General features: G+C 40.1%; 1 protein-coding gene across 1 annotated transcript in view; it reads left to right on the top strand.

Annotated features, from left to right (window-relative positions):
- The window catches only part of ZYG11A (zyg-11 family member A, cell cycle regulator), a 33888-nt gene that overhangs the window by 12558 nt on the left and 1723 nt on the right, over positions 1–19607 (top strand). Inside the window, exons 5-13 of the mRNA XM_079776481.1 lie at positions 2069–2245; positions 5432–5496; positions 7900–7999; positions 8098–8151; positions 12307–12468; positions 12544–12588; positions 13983–14177; positions 17199–17260; positions 17919–18016. Of these exons, the coding sequence (XP_079632607.1) occupies positions 2069–2245; positions 5432–5496; positions 7900–7999; positions 8098–8151; positions 12307–12468; positions 12544–12588; positions 13983–14177; positions 17199–17260; positions 17919–18016 (958 nt within the window). The remainder of the gene's footprint in view (positions 1–2068; positions 2246–5431; positions 5497–7899; positions 8000–8097; positions 8152–12306; positions 12469–12543; positions 12589–13982; positions 14178–17198; positions 17261–17918; positions 18017–19607) is intronic.

Below are 19607 nucleotides of genomic sequence, written 5' to 3' on the forward strand. Positions count from 1 at the left end.
AATCAATAAAATGTATTTAAAAAATAAAAATAAAAAATAAAGTTGTTCACTACACACACTGAATACAGTAACTTATAAGCCTCATTCTATAGTGAATCAAAATGCCCTCATAGAGAAAGGAAAATAGTGTTAGGTTTAACTGCCAGATTATCTCTCATTTTGAGTATTTAATCATTGAATCATCCAGTTTTTTGAACTTAGTCTGAGAAAGGCATATAGGACTATTGCACTATTTTGCCTAAAACAGGACTTACTTATCTATAAACATGAATTCACTTTTCCCTAAACGTTGTGTTTTATTTTTCATTCATTTACTCTTTAAAATCTAACATCTGATTTTCTGAAAACAATAACAGTATCTCCAGTAAGAACAGAACAAAGTAACAATAATTGAAGGTGACCAAACCTCCCATTTAAAGTATTTTTTGAATGAAGTAAAATTACCAATATTGATAGGGCCAGACCTTGCTTTGGTTTATGGAAGGGTAAATTTATTTTAAATGTAATTGGGATTATTAAGTGGTTTGGGAAAGAAAACTACAATTATTTAGAATTAAGTGAAATATGAAAATAAAGAGTCTTAAAGTCACTTTGTCTTTATTATTTGCAATTCTTTGCAGTTCCTTAAAAATATGCCTATTTTGTATCGTGGGAGATTAGATTTAAGTCATACCTTAAAAGCAATACTATATAAAGGAAAAACTCTGGACTGTTATTTCCCATCTGTAATGAGATTGAATTAGATGTTCTGAAAGTCCTTTTCTAAGACTGTGATTTTTGAAAACCCTGTTTCTTTTGGTTTCTACATACTTAAATTGCAGATGATGATAATCCAATGAAATCCTAAGAGCAGTTTAGCAATATAGAAAAGTCATTTTCCATAGTAAAAGTAAGTATATCCCAGGTCTATCCCTAGGCTCCATGAGTTCATGCAGCTGTCAAAGTGAGGGGCTCTGGTCTCTTAAAATCATGGTTCATGTGAGTATTAGCAGACCTATTGCTGAGGCGATGATTCTCCCTATTTAAAAAAAATATTTTAGAGGAAAGGAGAGAGAGAAAGAAAAAAAGAACAAGAGAAACATCAATGTGAGAGAAACATGGATTGCTTGCCTCCCACACGTGCCCTGACCGGGGATTGAACCAGCAAACTGGGTATATGCCCAACCGGGATTGTACCCACCATCCTTTGGTGTGCAGGATATCGGCCAGGCCAGGGCTGATTATCCATATTTGATAGACAAAACAGATCACATTGTCCCTGAATGTTAGAGTAGGTATGGTCTAAGTGTGGTACCACACTTTCATTTTACATTTGTTTTCCTAGGTCTTCCACAGTCTGTCTTCTAGTTAGCATTTTAAATGTTAGGTTTTACCACTTTTCAAATTCTTTCAAATTCAAATTTCTTCCTCCTTTGTGGGTAGATTCCATCTCTTAGTCCACCTTGTGTTTTTCCCTATCACATTTCCCTTCCCCAGGAATTTCTTCTCCATTCCACCCCTACCTTCATTTGCTTCTGTCCATATCCTATCTGAGACTTTTGCCTGAAGATGCTTTTGCAATTAAGCCCTTTGACTCCATACCACAAATAATTGCTCCTTCCATAACTACCCAAGGCAGCACTATACTTTATTTATACCTCTTTTATATTGCTTTTCTTTGGTGGGGGGAGGGTAATGTTTTGACATCTTTCACAGTGTTATTTGTTTACATATCTTAACTTCTCTCACAAGGCTTTATGCTAAGGATTAGGGTATAGTGATTCATGTTTATGTCTCCTGTAGTGCTTGTCACAATGCCTACAATGGAGTGAGGCTATTTAAATGATTATGAAATCACAGATGAGGAAATGGTGGTCCAGAGAAGGGAATGACTTGCCTAAAGCCACACAGCTAGTTAATAACTGCATTTGGACTAGAAGGTATTGCTAATGTTCTAAAATAAATGTCGAGGATAGAGAAAACCTGTTACTTTCCCAATGAGCAAATATTTTTCTAACTAACATAAAAACAAGATAGTATACAGAATGCTGATGTTGCCATAAGCCACTAAAAATAGGTTCATCTTTAGCTTGTGGCTGTAGGAATGAGGAACCATCCATTGGATTTGCCAGTGCAGTTCACAGCCAGTGCTTGCGCCCTCAACTTAACACGCCAGGGCCTGGCCAGGGGAATGCCTGTTCGTCTGTTGTCAGAGGTCACCTGTCTACTTTTCAAGGCTTTGAAAAATTTCCCTCATTACCAGCAGGTAATTTAAACTGAATACTTGACTCTGCTTCTTACTTCAGGACAAATATGTGAAAAATATGTATTCTGAGTTTTCATTCTATATGAGAGAGAGAGAATGAGCGAATAGATAAGGAATTCATGTTTGTTGTAGAAAAAAATAGGAAATATGGATAAGCAATATGGTTTAAATTTTAAAAATTTCTTGGAAGCCAGTTATTCAGAAACATCTATTAATTACTTTTGGTGCATCCTTGTAGGCTTAACATTATTTGTGAAAATTGAATTGAATCAGAGATCTAAATATAAGCATTAACCTTTTGCACTCGGATGTCGAGTGTGACTCGACACGGTTAGCATCGGTAGCAGGAATCGAGAAAAAAGCAAGAGAGTGCAAAGGGTTAAAACCATAAAATTTCTAGAAGAAAACATAGGAGAAAATATTTGTGACTTTGGAGTGCTCAAAGTTTTCTTAGGATATGAAAAGCACACATCATAAAAGTAAAATAAATTAGAATCCAAAAAAGTTAAACATACACACACTGAAAAACATTAAAAAATGAAAAAGTAAGCCATGGACTGGGAAAAATGTTCATTATACAGGGTGGGGCAAAAGTAGGTTTATAGTTGTGAGTACATGAAACACAGAATTTAGTCTTTTTTTTTTAAGTATATTTTTTATTGTTGATAGTATTACAGGTATTTCCCATTCTCCCCTTTGCTCACCTCCTCCCAGCCCTTACCCACTCCTCCAGGTCCTCACTGCCCTATTGCCTGTGTTCATGGACTATGCATATAAGCATGTAAGTGGTTTGGTTTATCTCTTGCACAGAGTTTATTCTTGTATTGTTATTTATTAATTTTCCATATGCACAACTAAACCTACTTTTGCCCCACCCTATATATATTTCAAAGGTCTTTTATCCAGAGTGTAAAGAACTCTTTTTAAAAAAATATATATTTTTATTGATTTCAGAGAGGAAGGAGAGGGAGAGACAAACGTCAGTGATGAGAGAGAATCATTGATCGGCTGCCTCCTGCATGCCCCCCACTGGGGATCGAGTCTGCAACCCAGGCATGTGCCCTTGACCGGAATCAAACCTGGGATCCTTCAGTCTGCAGGCCGACGTTCTACCCACTGAGCCAAACTGGCTAGAGCTGGATATAAAAGACTCTTAATTCAGTAACACAAAACAAACCAATTTTTAGAAAAGGCAAAAGATTTGAAAAGACATTTCACCAAAGATAGACAAATGAGCACATGAAAAGGTGCTTAGTATCTTTAGTCAGTAGAAATGCAGATGAAAACCACAATGAGTTGTTATTGCACAACCCCTAGATTGGTTGAAATTAAAAGACTGACAATACAAAGTGTTGACAAGGATGTGGAACATATGAATTCTCATATATTGATGTTAAGAATGTAAAATGATACAACTACCAGTTCCACAGTCTTTAAAGGTTAAGACATACACTTTCTGTACAACCCAGTCATCCTACTCTTAGTAGAGAAATGAAAGTATATATCCATATAAACACTTATACACAACTGTTCATAATATCTTTATTTTTAATCCAAAACTGAAAACTTCCCAAATGTCCAACAGCAGGTGAATAAACAAATTATGATATATATTCATATAAGGAAATACACATATTGGCAGTACAAAGGAATGAATACTGGTTGAAGTACATGGATGAATCTCAAAAACATGCTGAGCAAAATAAGCCAGACACAAAAGAGTAGATATTATATTATTTCATTTATGTGGAAACTTAGAACAGACTAAAGTGTGATGTCAATGTAATTTTCCAGGGCTGAGGTTTGCAAGGCCAGGATTGATTAGAAGGGGCAAAGGGCAACTCTTTGTGGGGATATAGTTTTTTTCCTTGATGATGGTGGTGGTGTGGGGTAGTGGTTACACAGCTGTATAAATTTGTCAAACTGATGAAATGTGTTCTTAAAATGGAAATTGGTTTTTAAAAATACAAAAAAGGTGGTCTTTCTTCATTAAAATTTTTTCCCCATTTCTACTTACTCTTAAAAAATTGGAAGATCCTTCTCAATTCAGTCTTAATTTCTGCATGGCAGTCGTCATTTGGAGCTGAGTAACAACTGCCCTTAGAAGAGGGCATGAATCGCCCAGTTTGCCATAATTCCTACTACTCCCCTGTTGTTTCACACTCAACCTCCTTCACTTGTTTATGTTACTGCCTCGTTCCTGTTGGTATTTCAGGTTTCTGACCCTGCCTCGTATGCCGGGGTTCTTGTCCCAGCATTAAAAAGGGTTCAGCAATCTGGAGAAAGGCTGCGCGTAGATTAAATAAGAGTCCAGAGAGGAAAGATAATTTTGAAAGGCATTGGGGGTCAGAGGAGCTTCAGCTAAAGGAGGTAAAGGTTCTTCTTGACTCAGGACCCACCCTTGCTTTTTATTAACACAATTTGTCCTAAGGCAAGGTGGAGATAATACACTTCAAAGGGTAGGGTACAGAAGCATTGTCAGATTGGGGAATAGCCTACAGCTGTTCAGGTGTTTGGCCAACAGCAGTCAATAACATGTAGATTAAGATGCCCTGAGCTGTCTGGCAGCAAACAATCATCCTGTTGGGGTTTGGGGGAGAAGCTTTTTAGCGGCTCCAACAAGTAATTACATATGTGACTCAGCCCTTGTTGAGCCCCCAAGTTTCATCAACTTTTTGATGAAACTTGTCATTATGACATGCTAGAATTGGCTTCCGGTACTCATACACTATATTTTTGTCATATTGGCCTTCTCGTGGCTTTCCAAAGAGATGTTATATTTCTTTATTTCTATAGCTTTCCCAGGAGGCCTTATTTCTTTTCTATCTGTAAAGGCCTAGTTCAACCCCTGCCAGTCTTATGTAGAAAGTAGAAGTTCTAGCATAGTTAGTTATGAGATATGGTGTAGACATTTTTCAATTAGTAGATGCACTGGGCTTCAGGTAATTGATTGGGACTGACATACATGCAACTACCCTCTTTACTCCTCCCCCCCAAGAAAAGGGGGGGCGTTGTTCTTTATGCAAAGGTGCATGTGATAGAGTTTATTGGTAAGATTAAATGAAGAACTTGGAGAGGGCCAGGTACACAGAAAGGCTCATTGGTAGCACCTTCCAAGTGCATAGAACCCTTACTTAGAATTGAGTACACATTTACTCAAAATTAATTTTCTTTATTCCCTTAAAGTTGCAAAAGAATTGTCTTCTCTCCTTAACCAATTCCAGGATTCTTGTGGATGTTCCATTTGACAGGCAAGTATAAATTTTGTTCATTTGATTTTTGGGTGTTGACCAGTGTTATTCTGAGCATTGTTGGCTTTTGGGTTATTAGCTTAGCAAGGAGGGTCTGATTAAGGCTGGGATTTGGTGTTTGGAGAGAATACTCTGTTGAGCCTCTTCCACAGAGGTGATTGGAAGTACATCTGCAAATGTTGCCCTAAATGTGATTTCAGTTCAGGGCTTCAGAGTAGTAAAACCTGGGGCTCCAGAGAGTCAAACATACTTTAATTCAAGTTCTAGTCCTTTCACGATCTGTGCATAAGTTTTCTCATTTGTGAAATATGACTTATGAGTATTAGATATGGTTAATGCTCGTAAAGTACTTAAAACAGTGCATAGCTTAAGAAGTACAGGTTGTCCTAAACATTAATCTTCTTTTCGTTATTATTTTATTGATAGTAATTTTTAAACATCCTCCTAGACTCCAGAGGGATTACTGTTGAGGCCTTTGTAATCTCTCAGATTCATGAGTTCTAAACATTTATAATAGTTGCTGCCAGCAGCATAGTTTCTCATGAACAAAGACTGTGACTTATGGGTGCTGGTATAGGATAAGCCATTCACAAATCTAATTGAAAATGTGTACTTGAAATGGGAGTTGACTTTTAAAAATACAATAGGGAAAGTAGTCCTCCTCATTAAAAATAAAAAAATCTCTGTTTCTACCTTCTTGAAAACTTGGAGGATCTTTCTCAACTCAGTCTACATTCCTAAATGATCAGAACTGAAGAACAACTGCCCTATAAAAGGGTGTGAATTCTCTCTAGCTAACTGATTTGTTTGCTGTGTCTACAGTTCAGATTACAAATTACTACCTCTCTTGGGACTTCTTTTCTTTTTCAGACTCATCATAGTAGAAACTGAATGCTAAAAAAGAAATCTTTCTCTTTTTTTAATATATGTTTTTTATTTCAGAGGGGAATGGAGAGGGAGAGAGAGATAGAAACATCAATGATGAGAGAGAATCATTAATTGGCTGCCTCCTGCATACTCCCTAACTGGGGATCGAGCCCTCGACCTGGGCATGTGCCCTTGACCGGAATCAAACATGGGACCCTTTAGTCTGCAGGCTAATGCTCTATCCACTGAGCCAAACTGGCTAGGATACAATAAATCTTTCTTAAATCTGCCCATATTTCTTTGAATCCTGTGCATTTTGCTCACATTCTTATTTGCATGCTGTCTTCTTCTGATCTCTTTTTGCCAAATGCTTTTGGTTTTCATAGCTGAGGCTGTAGAAGTTGAGACTGTTTTTAATTACAGGACTAGAGGCCTGGTGCATGAAAATTTACACACTTGGAGGGAGTCCCTTAGACTGGCCTGCGCCCTCTTGCAGTCCGGGACCCCTCGGGGGGATGTCCACCTGCCAGCTTAGGCCCACTCCCGCAGCTGCGGTCAGACATCCTTAGTGCTGCGGAGCAGGCGGGAGAGGCTCCCACCACCGCCACTGTGATGGCAGCTAGCAGCCCGGCTTGTGGCTGAGCAGGCTCCCCTGTGGGAGCGCACTGACCACCAGGGGGCAGCTCCTGCGTTGAGCGTCTGTGCCCTGGTGGTCAGTGCGCATCATAGCGACTGGTCTTTCTGCTGTTAGGGTCAATTTGCATATTACTGTTTTATTATATAGGACTAGAGGCCCAATGCACGAAATTTGTGCAAGAGTAGGCCTTCCTTTCCCTGGCTGCCGGCACCGCCTTCTCTCTGGCACCCGGGACCCGGGCTTTCCTTGCAGCCCCAGCTTCATCCAGAAGGATGTCCGGTCTAATTAGCATATTACCCTTTTATTATTATAGACTAGTGACCTGGTGCATGAAATTCGTGCACCCTGGGGGGGGTGTCCCTCAGCCCTGCCTGTACCCTCTCCAATCTGGGACCCCTCGGGGGATGTCTGAGTGCTGGTTTGGGCCCGATCCCTGGGGTCAGACCTAAACAAGCACTCGGACATCTCTCTTGCAATCTGGGACTGCTGGCTCCTAACCGCTCACCTGCCTGCCTGCCTGATTGCCCCCAGCTGCCCCCTCCCTTGCTGGCCTGCTCACCCCCAACTACCCCCCACCCCCCCGCCTGCCTGCCCACCCTGCCAGGGCGCTGGGATCAATGGCAGAGCAGAGGCAGGCGTTTCCCACCCAGCCTGGGCTCTGCCATTCATCCCCGCCCACAGGGAGGCCCTACCTGCCCTGCCCACCCGGCCAGGATTCTGATCAATGCTGCCCAGAGGGAGGCCCTCCCAGCCATGGCTTTGTCCGGTGGTCCGTAGGACTCCGGGTCTAATTAGCATATTACCCTTTTATTAGTATAGATTATAGGGGTAGGTTAAGTGATTTCTTTCCTCATATACAGTTTTATAAGCTTTATTGTGAGAAAATTACTGCTTTTCAGAGTTGATGCTGCCAAATTTGTTATGAGATGGCTCTGTAAGCATGAAAACCCCAAGATGCAAACAATGGCAGTGAGCATCACCTCTATTCTAGCCTTGCAGGTATGCGATTGCTAAAGGCAAGATCTCTTTCCCCTTAGTCCTGATGGAGCTTTGATGGAGATCTGACATTTCACTTTCAGCTTTTTGTTTGCTTACAGCTCTCAAGTGAGCAAACTGCACAACTTAAAGAAGAGCTCCTCAGGGCGGTTAAGGTAGGTTTTGTCACTTTTACAACTTTATAAAATCACATCATCTCTAAGGCCTAAAAAAGGAAAAATCTGTAAGACCTGCTCCTCAGAAGAAATTACTCTCTACTATTATAGCTATTTCTTATGGTATTTACCTTCACATCTCTGGATAAAATGCTTATTTAGTAACTGCAATTTAAAAATTTTTTTTGTAAATTCTTAACTTATCAGTTTTAGATACTATCTAGTGATTCTACTGCTATGGTAAATAAGAACTTAGCTTTCTTGTATATATTTCTACAAATTACCTCCTCCCTCAACCCTACAAACTTATATCACAATTTTAATAAATCAGTAATTAAGAGTTTACATTATGATTATGCTAGCATTATTCACACAAAAATATACATTGTTTTATTTTGCACTTATTTTAAGATGAGGCTTGAGCCTTTTTTTTTTTTTAATTTAAGAATTTTGTATCCTGAGAACTGTCTATTCATGGCCTTATGTTCTGGGTTATTTTTTTTTTTTTTTCAAATATATAGATTTTTTAAAAAAAATTTCTCTTTATTGTTAAAAATATTTTTCCCCCCATTGGCCCTCTCCTCCCTCCACCCCGTCCCCTCCCCAGGCCTTCACCTTATTATTGTCTGTGTCTATGGGTAATGCATATATACATACACGTTCTTTGATTAATCTTTCGCCGTCCCCCCTCTCCCCCCGCCCCCACTTTTTTCTGAGAATCGTCCGCCTGTTGCATGCTTCCATGTCTCTGGATCTATTTTGTTTGTCAGTTTATTTTGTTCATTAGATTACACATATAAATGAGATCATGTGATATTTGTCTTTCTCTGACTGACTTATTTCGCTTAGCATAATATTCTCCAGGTTCCTCCATGTTGTCTCAAAGGCCAGTATCTTTTTTCTTCAAGATGTGTTACATTAAGATGTATTTTATGATCATGAGACTATTTTTGAAAAGAGGGAAAAATTGATAGCATAGGCAAGACAAAGGAAATAATTTTGGTGTCAAATCTTTGTGTGTGTATGGTATAGGAATTGTATATAGAGCAGAAGTAAACATCTTGGCTTTAGATCGGAGCAGAAAGGATGGCAGATTACATTGATGCAGGTACAAGTAGGTTGGTAGGTGTTTTTAGGAAGAATAGCTATAGTTCTCAGTGAAAAATTAGATGAAGTGATCAAGTGAGAAAAGTAAAAAGATAGTGAATAAAGTTTGAGGAGAGAGAATTATGAAATAGTAGTCTTTAGAGCAAACTCATTGAGAAATTAGTAGGATCACCAGGGACAATTAAATACCCTATTGAAATTTTTTGTGAGGTAATGAAAATGAAGCTCAAGCACATCTTTTCCAATATTCAGATGTTTGGGGATGGGGCATGAAGTAGGATTTAACTAAGGTAGGAGTTTTGCCAAGATGATGTGATGGAGGAACATTAAAGTTGCTGGGAATTATAACAGGAATAGAGGTAGAGTTGGAGAAATAAAGCTATTGGTATTGATAGGGAGCAAGTACGGAAAGTGACACCGAGGGAAGAATGGCACTGTAGTTCTTGGAGAGATAGTTTCAGGTTGTTCAGGCTTTGGATGAGAACAAACCAGATTTTCAGCCACGAGCCAGAAGAGCTTAAATAAGTCATTTATCTTTGTGCTTCAGATTCTTCATCTGAAAGCTGGCTTCATCTGAAAAACAGGCATCTGTCATAGGACTAATACTGTGTTTCAGTTAGTTTGAGTATCATCAAGGGAAAATACGTAAAACATCTAACCTTGGGCTTGGCCACAGTTGTTACTTTCAGGGTCAGCCTCACGTCCCCTGCTCCCTCCCTTGTCTTGCTGCCCTTCACCCTATTGTCTGTCTAGGTGATTGCTTCCAGTGTTGTGTGTCATGCTTATATTATCTTGGCTCTCACAGCTTTATTTTTGCAATGAACTCTCTTGATACTGTATATTCTATCCTAGTTGGGTAAAATATTTGAGATCACCTCTTCCTTCTGAAAACAGATATTTTGATTTGTTTAGTGCTGTTATGTTTTATGTATCTTTTCATTTACTGGTTGTTACTTGAAAATGGCTGTCTTTTTCCTCTCACGTGATATTCTTCTTTTTTTTTTTTTAATTTACTGATTTTTCACAGGGAGGAAGAGAGAGGGACAGAGAGTTAGAAACATCGATGAGAGAGAAACATCGATCAGCTGCCTCTTGCACACCCCCTACTGGGGATGTGCCCACAACCAAGGTACATGCCCTTGACCGGAATCGAACCTGGGACCCTTGAGTCCACAGGCCGAAGCTCTATCCACTGAATTCACTGAGCCAAACCGGTTTCGGCATCACATGATATTCTAATATGCTTGGAAGAAAGCATAAATACCAGCTTAACTATGTCCAGAAACATTCTGAACCGAAATGGTATGTTGGAATATCTGTTAGTGAGAGCCAGTGGTTTCTTTCAAACTACTAGGGACAATAATGGTTATGTTAGTGTTACCCTCTAGCCATATTGACTGTTCAGTGACCTAGAACAGCACCCTTTTTCTTTGCTGGCATATTCTCTCACCCCACCTCTTCTCTGTGTCCCCATTCCTTTCCTGGTTGGCATCCTCTTTTTCTTTTGTCTCAGTTGACATATTACCTTGGTATTGAAACGTGGGGTTCAGGGTGCAGATTCTTTTGTGGGTCCTTGTCCTCATGAAGTTTGAAGAATAAACTCGGACTAAGATTTTTTAATAAAAATGCAGATGTTAATTGGAAGCATATACAAACTCTATGTGGACAGGGGGAATCCACAAAGGGGAAAAGCCAGATTTCTCTCTCTCTCTCTCTCTCTCTAATGGGGAAAAATCCAAAATCTAAAATCTGCCGAATCTCTTTGTCTCTGGGTTTACAAAGGCAGCAGTTCTTTGTCTGGCCCTGGCCCTTTCTAATTGGATCTTTCCTCAACTTAGGACCCCCTTGCTTTCCTCATTGGTCATTCTGCTACGTAGTATTCGTTTCAAAGCTCAAAGCCCCACATGGTGCCCTTCACATATATCTCTTATCCGTTCAGGTTGGAGTTGATTTTGATCTCCCTTATGGCTCTCAGTTGTCTTGGCTGGAGATGCTTTATTACCCCTTGTGGCTCTCCCAGTGGCTCAGGTCAGGGCTGCTTTTTAAAATTTATTTTGTGTTTGACATTTATGTTTATTAATTGTAAAGAGAAAAGGATTCAAATCATAGTTGTTCTTAGTCTGAATTAGTCCTCTAATTCCTTAGGCTTTTTTTTTGTTGTTGTTGTTTTTAATTTATTGTCTAAAGTTTTACATATGTCTCCTTTTTAGGTCAGGGCTGCTTTTGATCTACCATAAGGTTGCTTTAATTGCTCAGGCCAAAGATACCTCTCTCCTTCCTGGAACCCCCCACCCCGCCCCCCACTGCCTTCCTGTCTGCCTACTTAAGCTAGCTAGCTAACCCTTCTCAGTATGGAGGCTCCTCTGTCCCACATTTTCAAAGTAAATTCTTTTTTTAAAAAAAAATTATTATTTTGTTGATTTCAGAGAGGAAGGGAGAGGGAGAGAGACAGAAACATCAATGATGAGAGAGAATCATTGATCAGCTGCCTCGTGCATGTTCCCTACTGGGGATCGAGCCCGAAACTTGGGCATGTGCCCTTGACCAGAACTGAACATGGGACACTTCGGTCCGCAGGCTGATGCTCTATCCAGTGAGCCAAACCGGCTAGGGCTCTAAGTAAATTCTTTAATGTATTTCCTTCAGTGCATTTACCAAAATTTAAATTTACGTACTTGAGAACAACCGTTTTTTGATTTGTCTCTTATCTGAATAAATGTCTCACTTCCAGAAGGTGGTGACTGAACATTCTCAATAAATGAATAATGGAAAGCTGATATATATACTTGACTATAGGTTTATTAACAAGCACCAAGAACTAGATTAAAGTGCTCATTAAACTTCAATTTTTTTTTCATTTAATCCTCATAAAAACCCTAGGAGATAAGGTATAATTCATTTTATAGGAAAAAATGGATCACAAAGCTTTTAAGTAGTAGAACTTTTGTTAGAACCCAGGTTTGATTCTACAGCTTTTCTTAACTGTTGCTTTTCTTCTAATGGAATTGAGTTAGTCATTAGGGCTTCTAACTCCCTGTCTCTTTGTAGGAACTTCTAGCAATAGTAAAACAAAAGACTACTGAGAAGTTGGATGATGTCACCCTCTTGTTTGCTTTGAAAGCACTTTGGAATCTTACAGATGAGTCTCCAGTTGCCTGCAAGCACTTTATGGAAAATCAAGGATTGGCAATCTTCATTCAAGTTTTGGAGGTGGTAATTCAAGATTGAATTTATATGTCAAGTTCTTTTTTTCATGGTAAAGTAACCTATATATTCTTTTGACAGGCTTTTTCAGGATCAGCAATACAAAGCAAAGTACTTGGACTTCTGGTAAGGTTTTGTTTTGAGTTAATTCTAATTACTTAAGAAATCAGAAAACTGCTCTAGCTGCTTTGGTTCAGTGGATAGAGAGTCGGCCTGTGGACTGAAGGGTTCCAGGTTCGATTCCAGTCAAGGGCATGTACCTTGGTTGTGGGCACATCCCCAGTAGGGGATGTGCAGGAGGCAGCTGATCGATGTTTCTCTCTCATCGTTGTTTCTAACTTTTTATCCTTCTCCCTTCCTGTCTGTAAAAATCAATAAAATATATTAAAAAAAAAAAAAAAAAGAAATCAGCCGAGGCCGGTTTGGCTCAGTGGATAGAGCGTCGGCTTGCGGACTGAGGGGTCCCAGGTTCGATTCCGGTCTGGGCGTGTGCCTTGGTTGCGGGCACATCCCCAGTGGGGGGTGTGCAGGGGGCAGCTGATCGATGTTTATAACTCTCTATCCCTCTCCCTTCCTCTCTGTAAAAAAATTAATAAAATATATTTAAAAAAAAAAAGAAATCAGAAAACTAACATTTATGTCGTACCTACTATATGCTAGGCACTTTTGTAAGCATTGACATGCATTAACTTGTTTAATCTTCAATTATTCCTGTAAATTAAATACCATTATATATCAGTCATCTATTGCTTTGAACAGACTACAGCTTAAAACAACAGCCATTTTATTTACTTATGAATCTGTGGGTCAACAGTTTGAACTCAGTTCAGCTGTATTGTTGTGCGGTCTCGTGGGGTTGGTTACTCATGTAGCTGCAGTCATCTGGTGGCGCGGAGAGGGCTAGATGTGAATGCTGCCCAACTGGCACTTGGGTGGCAGCCTTGTAATACCTCAGAGTAGAGGACCCTGCCAAGCCATGGCTGGGCTCATGACCCACAGAAAACTGTGAGAGGAAAATGTGTGTTGTTTTAAGCCACTGAGTTTGTGGTAATATGTTACACAGCATAGAAAATGAATGCAATATATAAAATAAAGAACTACCTGCCTTTTATTATTACTGATGAACTTCAAGCTAATACAACATACAGTAGACCCCTAAGAATGTTCAGTATTTGAGTCAGGCCTGGATTTATATTCTAGTTCAACCAGGTATTAGTGTTAACCTGCCAAGTTAGTCTTATTGAATGTCAGATTTCTTCATTATGGTAAGGTAGATAAAAAGACATTTTTGTTTATGTAGTACAGTGCCTGGCACATAGTAAGTGCTTACTCACTTGTTATTGCTGATCATCCTCATCAGGGGGTGGGATTGTGGGTATTAGGCTAAGTTGAGAGGGAGCAGGATGGGACTAAGTGTTATCAATGTATTGGAGCTGAGCACTAGGAGAGGGAGAGTAGCCAGCTCCTGATTCTCCCCTCCTTTCCCGTCTCTGATATTGTCTGCTCCATGTGACCTGTAGAACAATGTAGCTGAAGTCAGAGAGCTCTCTTCCAAGCTGGTGACCAAAGATGTGGTGAAGCATGTCAGCGTCTTGCTCCATAGCACATCAATGGAAGTCAGCTATTTTGCTGCAGGCGTCATAGCCCACCTGACCTCTGACAAACAGCCCTGGATGTCCTGTGACCTGCAGAGGAGTCCTCTTCTCCAGGATCTGGTACGAGAGCCATTCCTCTACAAAACCCTGCACAAGCTCTTCTTGCAGAAAAACCTGTTTTTCTAGAATCAAGAGTTTCAGAAACATGTATTCATTGTAGAAAGTGGGAAACACAGAAAAGTATAAAGAAAATATAAATCACGCATACCCTACCCTACAAAGCTAATCTCTATTAACATTTTGTTGCATTTTTTCTCTTATAAAAAAGTTACACATGCAAGCATTGTATATAGCTTATTCCACTTCTCTTTCCCACATTCAGCTCTTTTTAAAGCTATTTCTTTTGATATTTACCTCCATATCTCTAAATGATATATTGCTCCTTCTTGACTTTGCAAATTTAGGCATTCTCTATCAGTTCATTTTCCCACTCTATAAAATGAAGATTTCTCACTGTCCCTATGCACATCCTTCCTTATACTCCCAAGTACAAATCTCCTTTTGTACATTCAAACATATTCCATCCACTTCATCTTCTCAGACACTTCTTTCCCAGAGCCTCGGTGTCTGTCGTCTGCTGTTGGTTTTTTTTTTAATCTGCTATACTATTATCAACCAGGATATTCCTTTACTATCCTTCTAGAAATTCTTTTGTTTCTCTAGTATTGGATTTCCTGTTTCCTGGATTGCATGCCTGCCTGTATTTTGGTGTACTCCCTCATTCTGTTGGACCATATCCTCCAGTAGCTTCTTAAGAGATGCATGAAATAGAAAATTTGAGACCTTACTCTGAGTATAGAATTTTAGTTTTGAAATAGTTTCTCTTTGGAATTTTTAAGTCATTGACCGTTTGTCTTTAACTTTGAAAGCTTTAAGATTTTTGTTCTCAGTGTTTGGAAATCACAGAGATGTTCCCTTGGTGTGGGTATATTTTCACCTGTTAATGTTTGGCTAGTTAGGGGTCCTGAAGCTCATTTCCTTCAGTTCTGGGAAATTTCCTTTCTCCCCTCATCCTTCTCTCCTTCAGTTCTAGGTAATTTCTTCCTCCCTTCTTTCCTTCCTACAATTCCTCTCTCCCACTCCCCACTCCCCACCCCCCACCCCCTCTTTCTGTTCCTTGATGGTACAGATTTTCTTAGTGTCTGGTGAGCCTCAGCTGTCCGTTCATGCCTAAGAGTGGAGCTGTTCAGGAGGCTGTGTGCTGATGGATGGAGCTTTTCAGCTGTGGGCTCTATAGAGTGATCTGGATTAATTGTGCCTCAATGTCGGTGTCATTAGATCTTTTGTCCTGAACTGGTTGGGATTTATCTGAAGAAGAATCTTCTGTTCTCCTGATTGAAAACTATAAGCTTGAGTGCCAATCGTCTGAAAGCCCACTAGAGGAAGAGAGTTGAGGGCAGGGAGCTTCAGTATTTTATATTTAGACTAGGGAACCAGTGCACGAATTCGTGCACTTTGAAAGGAACTGTGGGCTGCGAGGCTGCCGTGGGCACAGGGGTGGGTCTCAGCCCATCCTCTGCACCCCCACCTGGCCCCTCCCACTGCAGCACCCAGTCCCCTGTCTGCTGGGGCAGTCCTACTCCCACTACCGCTGCTCCCACATGCTGATGGAGTGATTGGGGCTGGTGCCAGCAGCGGGTGCAAGTGGGGCCGGCGCCATCAGTGGATGCAAGCGGCGGCTGCCGGCCTTGATCGCCCTTTAGTAGCAGGGGGAGGTAAAGAAGCCCTGAGGGGTGATCGGGGCCGGCAGCCGCTGCTCGCACCAGCTGACGGCGCCAAGCGATTGGGGCCGGCACTGGGCGCTGGCAGCAGGTGCAAGCGGTGGCTCTGGCACCAGCGCTGGGTGCAAGAAGGGCCGGCGCCAGCAGCAGGTGTGGGTGCCAGGTGGAACTGCGGCACATGGGAGCAAAGAATTTTCAGTAACCACGAGAGGCTCGCCCCGATGATAGCGACTGGCGCCCCACCTTGGTCTGGCGCGCCCCCGCTCACCTGATCCATCCTGCTTCGGCTGTTGCTCGCTATGTTCCGTGCGCACCCCTTGGTGGCCAGAGTACATCATAGCGACCGGTTCGGTTGTTCCACCTTTTGGTCTATTTGCATATTAACCTTTTATTATATAGGATTATCACTTTAGCATGGTAATGCCACTCCTAAATGTTCATGGGTTGCCCAGTACAGGAGGATGAAGGAGGAGATCTGTAAGTCTTGATTCTTTGGTACTTTTCAACCAATCCTCTTATTTTTAACTCTGCCTCTAATCTTACTTTCTGAAATTCTTAGTATGCCAAATTTTTAAATCTCTTGAGGGATTCTGTTCAAGTTGCTTTGTTTTTAACCTCCCCCAGTGCTAGATCTGTTGAACCAGTTACCCTTCTTCTGCTTTGTTTTTGTGTGTTTACCTTTTATTTTAACCTTTTGCACTCGGATGTCGAGTGTGACCCGACACGGTTAGCATTAGAATAAAGGAATCGAGAAAAAGCAAGCAAGTGCAAAGGGTTAATATTCTACATATATAATGGTTTACTTAATTGGTATTTTGGCAAGAACGTATACCTAAATTTGGATAAGTTATGCCTGTAGTTTGAAAATTGTGATTGTTTTAAATCTACACTAATAAAAGAGGAAGGTGCAAATTGACCATACCTCCACGACGCTCACCAGCCAATCAGGAGTGAGCATGCAAATTAACCCAACAAAGATGGCGGGTTAATTTGCATACGCAGGCATGGAGCGATGACTGAAGGCTCCACCGCGGCCGGAGCCAAGTCTGAAGGCTGAAGACTTGGCTCTGCTGAAGCGTGAAGGTTTGGTTCCATTGAAAACTGAAGGCTGAAGGCTTGGCTCCGCTGAAGCCTGATGCTTGATTCCGTTGAAGCCTGAAGGCTGAAGGCTTGGTTCCGCTGCAGCCTGGGTCCCGGGTGCTGGAGGAAAACTGGTGCCGGCAGCCAGGGGAAGGAAGGCCTATTGCACGAATCTTCGTGCAACAGTCCTCTAGTATATATATAATTACAAATGAAACAGCCTATTATGACCTTTTAAAAATGATGGAATACTAGAATCTTTGTTTCTCTTTTTGTCTAGTATGTAACCATCCAGAATTGGCCAAGTTCAAGTTGTAAGATGACAGCATTGGTGACCTACAGGTAATTTTATGATGATGTAATGCTTTTCTTAAAGCTTGTCCTCAAGTTGACTCACTATGTAGAGGCCATGGCACAGTGATAAAATAGAGTTAAATAGCCAATTTCTTTGTGATATTGGGAAATCACTTATAGAAAATTTCTTAGACTCATTTTTCCTCATCTGTAAAATGAGGCTGACAGTGCAAGGGTAAAGAATGAAATGAGATATTGAATTCATAGTGTTTAACAGAATACAATTTATTTTTTTTAAGTTTTAATTCTATTGAATTTGGAAGGGAGAGACAGACAGACAGACACAGACATACGTTGATTTGTTGTTCCATTTATTTATGCATTCATTGGTTGGTTTTTGTATGTGCCCTGACCAGGGATCGAACCCACAACCTTGGTGTATCGGGATGCCATTCTAACCAATTGAGCTACCCAGCCAGGGCCAAAAATGCAATTTCTTTTTCTTTTTTTTTTTTAATCTTTATTGTTGAAAGTATTACATAGGTCCTCCTTAAAAATGCAATTTCTTAAATGCTAGCTCCCATTATATTTAAGTAATACATCTGTCTCAGTGAGGAATTATCTCTATGGGAAAAAGGTTGAAAAGTGTTCTTATCCCTGACGTTAGCCTCAGTTCTGAATGAACATCTGCTTTGTGCCTTTTTAGATCCTTCAAGGCATTTTTTCCTCTCCTTGGCAACTTCTGTCAACCAGAGAGTCAGCTCTGGGCACTATGGGCTATGCATCATGTCTGCAGTAAAAACCGTATGTATTCAATACAATAGTTTTGCAGCTATTTTTCAGTGTAATGATTAAGTTCAATATGGAATTTGGAAAAACTGTTCACCTGTGTCCTTAATTTAACTCCTTCTAAAAAGAAAATGAAAAAAAGTGTTTATTAGTTTTAAAAAATGGAACAAAATTATAATGTATTTGGGGGTGAATATCAAGCAATATAGAACATGCCTATTTCCCACAGGCAAGCACAAGGAATAATTGATAGCTATAGGGAGCATTTAAGATCTTGCTCCTTGGTATATGTATGTTGTCAGTTTGATTCAAATAAACTCATATAAAAATTTTAAAAATTGATAGCTCTAACTATTCTTCTAGAATATGCATACTATGTTAGTATGTACTATATACAAATGTGATATTTTTAGATAAAATGGGCCAATTCTGTGCATTCTATTGTATAGTTTGCTCTTTTTACTCAACAGTTTATCATGAAGACTCTCTAGTGATACATAGATCTGCTGATTTGTGGGAGGCTGGGTGGGTCAGTTGTTGTTTCCCAGCTAGATTAATGTTTTGCTGTTTAAATTCCTTTTTGAGGATTTTTAGCTTATGTCTTTTGCTAAAGATAATTGTAAAATTTTTGGCTTTTATTTTAAAAGAAAAATAGGCTTTAATTTAATACTAAAAAAACACACCACAAGAGGTAACTTAAAAAGCCTGAAATAATTATGAGACATACTTTATTCCTAGATGGAAAGACTTAAGTTAAGGTACAGATGTTAATTTTCTTCAATTTATGGATATAATACAATTGAAGTGAATGAGTAAGAGATGAGGCATCTGAAAATCTAAAGTTAATATGACAGAATAAAAAGGAAAGAACTGAATAAGAAAAATGGTTTAAGAGCTTGACCTAACACTTCTCTTTAAATTGTAAAAAATACTATGAATGGTGCTGGCATATGAGTAAATATAGGCAGATCATTTGGTCAGAATGGCCCTGAAACAGACCACTATATTCAGTTATAACAGCAGTAACTATCACAACAACTAGAACTTAGTTGAATACTTACCATGTACAGGCAGTGTTGTAACCTCTTTATGAGTAACTCATTTAATTTGCACAACTATTAGAAGAGGGTAGCATTATCATTATTATTTTTTGTTTGTTTGTTAATCCTCACCCAAGTCTATTTTTCCATTGATTTTTATGGAGAGTGGAAGAGATGGGGAAAGAGAGAGAAACATCCATGTGAGAGAAACACATCTATTGGTTGCCTCCTGCATGAGCCCTGACCATGGCCCGGGCATGGCCCCGTACATGGTCAAGGGCCCAAGTACGTGCCCTTGACTGGAATCAAACCTGGGACCCTTTGATCCACAGGCCGATGCTCTATCCACTGAGCCAAACTGGGTAGGGCATTATTATTATTATCATTATCATCATTATCCATCTATTCCAGATGAGAAAACAAGGCACAAAGAAGTTAAGTAATAGGGGACGGGAGCGGGGGGCAGGGTAAGAGATCAACCAAAGGACTTGTATGCATGCATATTAGCATAACCAATGGACAGGGACACTGGGGTGGTGGGGGCTTGTCTTGGGGGGCAGGAGTGG

Source organism: Cnephaeus nilssonii, assembly GCF_951640355.1.
Source record: "Cnephaeus nilssonii genome assembly, chromosome: 7".
NCBI classification, from domain to species: domain Eukaryota; kingdom Metazoa; phylum Chordata; class Mammalia; order Chiroptera; family Vespertilionidae; genus Cnephaeus; species Cnephaeus nilssonii.